The sequence below is a fragment of the Volvox carteri genome (genome assembly GCF_000143455.1).
Source record: "Volvox carteri f. nagariensis unplaced genomic scaffold VOLCAscaffold_3, whole genome shotgun sequence".
Lineage (NCBI taxonomy): Eukaryota > Viridiplantae > Chlorophyta > Chlorophyceae > Chlamydomonadales > Volvocaceae > Volvox > Volvox carteri.
The window spans coordinates 619,002-623,534 of NW_003307546.1; the positions used below are offsets into that span (position 1 = coordinate 619,002).

Below are 4,533 nucleotides of genomic sequence, written 5' to 3' on the forward strand. Positions count from 1 at the left end.
CTGGCGCACCGCAGAGGCGCTTCGGCTGTGTTGTCCGAGCTGTCGTACACNGCTTCCTCAATATCGCCCCGGAGAAGCTGCTGCTGGGGACGAGCGTCCTGCTGACACAGCAACAACTGCAACTGCAACAACTACCACCAAAACACAACCAACATCCTCAGGGTCATTACCACGAACATCAGGAGCTTCTAGATCAACAACAGCAACAAGAACCCTCCGGGGCTTCCAGCGGGAAATCTGTCGAGTGCCGCGGAGCCCCTGGCGGTACCAATACGGCTTCCTGCACTGATGGTGATGTGGGCTGTGGAACTGGGAGCTGTAGCAGCAGCAGCAGCAGCAGCAGTGGTGGCAGTGGTGGCGGCCTCTTTGTGGATGAGAGGGCGGTGCTGGACGTGGTGTCACGTGCTACGGGGCTGCCATTGGAAGCCGTGCTCCGAGACCATTTCGGGGCACCTGTACGACACCTTCGCACGGCCCTGGAGGCGCGGCTGGTGGGACAACGGGATGCGGTGCGGGCCGTGTGCACTGCCATACAACTGCACCGGCTGGGCCTGGCGGCGGCAACGGCGGCGACGACGGCAGCCACCTGCGCCGCCAGCCTGTCGCCGCCCTCGCCCTCTCCCCCGTTGCGCTCCTCTTCCCGCCCGGTTGCTAGCTTCCTGCTTGTGGGTCCGGCGGGATGTGGCAAGAGCACATTGTGCCAGGTGCGGGACTGGGGTTGCGCTCGCAGGCTGACGAGGTCTGGGTGCGGCGGGGCCCTGGGTTGGTTAGTTGGTTGGTTAGTTAAGAATCACCTACGGAAGCCAACCAACCAACCAACCGTTCGTGGCAAACATGGCGGTTATCTTATGTATATAGCGGTATCGGTTTCAATATTATAATTATTATTTCAACATTATTAATATATTGAAACAGATACTGCTATTGTTCTTTATGTTATCTGAAGTAGCGTGAATATTATTTATATAAAGCTAGACCCGCTACCAAATTAATTTTGTTATAATTGTAAACCTTTATTTTATATACAATTAAGTCTTTTTCGGTATATTTGTTAATCACTTCAGAGAAAAATATCTGGGGCACTGGTAATGTCAATCTGTGTATCCGCTGGCTCTACTTTTCGTGAGTCTGGAGCCCACTGTAACAACCACACACACTTTTTTTAAAGTTATTACGTTAATTCCATTTTAGATTCCATGTCAAAACTTCTTGAACTGATTGATGCCCCGGCATTATCATTAAAGGACGATAATATTTTCATGTCATAATTATACCTAGCGGTGGCAAGAGGGGCTGTTGGAATGTGACCGACACTCATATACCAGAGAATGGTAGCAGCATTAATAGGAGGGGGGGGTTCCGGCGCTTTGCTGGTCTTAACTGCGGCTCTAGGATGCAAAACTTTTGCCCCATGCCCCATAGCTGCTCAAAACGAGTATTTGCTCGCATGCTATATAAACAATTTTAATAGCATCTTGAACTACTCTTGGATCAGCACTAAATATCCCTTCTAAATCTGTGCAAATATCTGCCCTATCTGAAATACATAAAATGCACACTTAGTCCACATTGTGCCAAATGAAGCGAAGGACTAAGTATGTGTGATGGGGAGTCGATCCGGTTTTCAATTGTACAGCGGTACGGCATGGCTGGGCTATCGCAGTGCTGCCTGATGAGGCTGTTATCGCGACGCTGCGTCGCCCACATCCTAGCTGTCATCGCCCCGCACCCCTCACCAGGCGCTGGCGGAGGAGCTGTTCCATGACCCGGCGGCGTTACTTGTACTGCACGGCGGCGAGTACGGCAGTCGCACCTCCGTAGCGCGGCTGGTCGGCGCGGCGCCCGGCTATGTGGGGTACGGCAGCGGCGGCCTGCTGACGGAAGCGCTGCGCCGACGGCCCCATTGCGTGTTGCTAGTGCAGGAGGTGGACAAGGCGCATTATGAGGTAGTGTGTGTGTGTGGGGGGGGGGGGGAGACCCGGGGGGTCATCCGGCTACCCGGACAGGAATCCCGGGGGAGCTCAGGTTGCCGGTTTCCTCGTCTCGGTATGTGTGTGCGGCGCTGTGGACGTTCTGTGTTTGGGATGCGGTAAGGCGCGTAGCGCGCTATGACATATGCTAGTGGCCGCGAGCTTGAGGCAAGTCAGGGTGGTCTGGAGGTGCTGTAGCTCCCCACCTGCACTTCTGGGGGCCTTCCCCGCGACTCCTCCGGCTCTCTCCCCTCCCCCCCCCTCCACCCTATTTCCGGCCCACAAGGTTCAGGAGCTGCTACGCCGCGGGCTGCAGGAGGGCGACATCCGGGACGGCCAGGGCCGCAGCGCCTCACTCAGAAACGCAGTCGTTGTATTTACAACTACCACCACCACCACCACCACCACCGCCGCCGCCGCCGCCGCCGTCCACACGCGAGCAATCCAGGAGGGGCGCCAGGCGGGTGACGCGGCGACGTCCGAGGCCGGGGCCGGGATCGCCACCTCAGGGGCAGCGGCCACCGCCGCTGATTGGAGCGCTACTGCTGGCGCGTACGGCATAGGCGGCAGTAGCTCTAACCTGGTCCCCGAGCTGTGGACAAGCGTTGACCGCATCGTACATTTTCACCCGTTGGACGAGCAGCAGCGCACAGAGGTCATAAAACGGCAAGTGGATGAGCTGGCGGCGCAGCTGCGGCCGGCGGGGGTAGCGGGTATTGAGGTGGAGCCCTCGGCGGCGGCGTGGCTGGCGGGCTTGGCGACGGCGGCGGCGGGTCCACCGTCGTCATCGCCTCTGACGCGGCCAGCAGCGGGCCACAGCGGCTATTGTGGCGGCATGGCAGGCAGTACGGACTTGTTGCGACGGCAGCTTTTGGAGCCTCTAGCAGAGATGCTCGTGGAGGGTGCGGAGGCGCAAGTGGGCCCTACACTTGTGCAGCCATCTTTCTCAGACGATGTGGCCGCGGCGGAGCCGCGGCGAGGGGTGGTGAGTGGTGATGGCGTGGGGAGGAGCCCCTACTACGGCGGTGTGCCACGTCAATGGATTGTACGGGTGAAGCTCAATCAGGGGGGCCCCTCCGCGGGGGGCATGGAGGCCTTGGCGCTGGAGCTGGTCGAGCTGCTGGGGCGGAGGGGGCCGGACGGGGTCAGAGCTATTGCCGGCGGTGGCGGTGATGATGGCGGTGGTGATAGCCGGTGTTTCCGGCCTTAAGGGGCCCCCGCGGTTGCGGTTGGACCGGCAGGCCGTTGGGCTGTCGCAGTGACCGGCCCGAGTGCGGCGGGGTGAGGTCGCGGCGGCCTACTGCCTCGCTGTGCCGTCTTGCTGCCTGCCCACCCCCTGGCGACGGGAGGGATACGGCTGGCCACGACCTGACTGGTGAACGGGCCGTAATAATTTGATCTTTCCTTGGGGGGAGATAGGGCCCCGTTTACGAGGTGCTTCTGTAACATTAACAAGGACAGCCCGCGCGAGTCCTCCCTGGGGATGGCGTGCTTGCCTCTGCCCCCCTGCTTGGGCCCTTGGGCAGGCGCCACAATACCAGGAACTCATTGACCACTGAACGGAATCTGTTACCTTCCCTCACTCAAATAGTGGTCGCAGAGTAATGGTGCCGGTGATGGTATTGATGTGTGAAACAGGGGGGTGTATCTTCGCCCGTGGCAGCTACCCTGCGAAACCCTGCCTTCCCCGGTATTTCGGGGCACCCTCATCCAGTCACCCTAGTCAACTTCTCAGTGGATCGCTCAGGTTCCGCACCCACCACCAGCATCCAACGGAATCTGCCGGGTAATGATGTTTGCATACATTGTATACCTACACTACCCACGTAAAACAGATACATACATACATACACACATGCGCTCAATACACGTCCACACGCGCAGGTGTGTACGTGCCGGTTACATCACACCCGCGGGCAACTGGGATGACGTGGGACAGTGACGAGTACACACACATCGTACACTAATAATCCATATCGAGCTATCGAGAACGGTATCACACCCCCGGGGGGCCTCCGTACAGCGACACAGGGAAGCGGGGAATGCCGGCCTCGGCACACCAACCCCGACAAATGGCCTTTATAGTACAAATCACCCGCAATATCACTATCCAAGGTTCCCTGGGAGAAGGAAGAACCCAACAGCACCAAACGTGAAACTAAAAGAAGCCCACGGGCCCCCCTTGTTGTGATGGCTACTAACTTCACTTTGGCAACGCAAACCATTGGATACAACTCATTTACCCTTTGAAGCTTGAAAGAAGAACAGCTGGCCACCTGTCGTACGTGGCGTGCGCGAGTGTTTACGGTTCATGGGTAGATCTCACTGGTTGGCTCTGCCGCTTGCGAAACAGATGATGATGAGCGGCGCGTCTAATGGATTGCGCAGCCCATGCGCACCTAAACCTGCACACGCATGGACGCTGGACACCTGCGACGCGAAGACCAGAGCTACGCACGCACGCACGCACGCACGCACGCACGCACGCACGCACACACGCACACACACACACACACACACACACACACACACACACGCACACACACACACACGCACGCACGCA

The 4,533-nt window shown here is 58.3% G+C and overlaps 1 protein-coding gene across 1 annotated transcript in view; it reads left to right on the top strand.

The window, feature by feature from the left end:
• Window positions 1–3,180, top strand: part of VOLCADRAFT_115945 (uncharacterized protein) — a gene marked incomplete at both ends in the record, with an annotated part of 5,629 nt that extends 2,449 nt beyond the window's left edge. The window contains 3 exons of the mRNA XM_002946322.1: window positions 256–704; window positions 1,740–1,946; window positions 2,257–3,180. Coding sequence (XP_002946368.1) covers window positions 256–704; window positions 1,740–1,946; window positions 2,257–3,180 — 1,580 coding nt within the window. The remainder of the gene's footprint in view (window positions 1–255; window positions 705–1,739; window positions 1,947–2,256) is intronic.
• Between the last annotated feature and the right edge of the window lie 1,353 nt (window positions 3,181–4,533).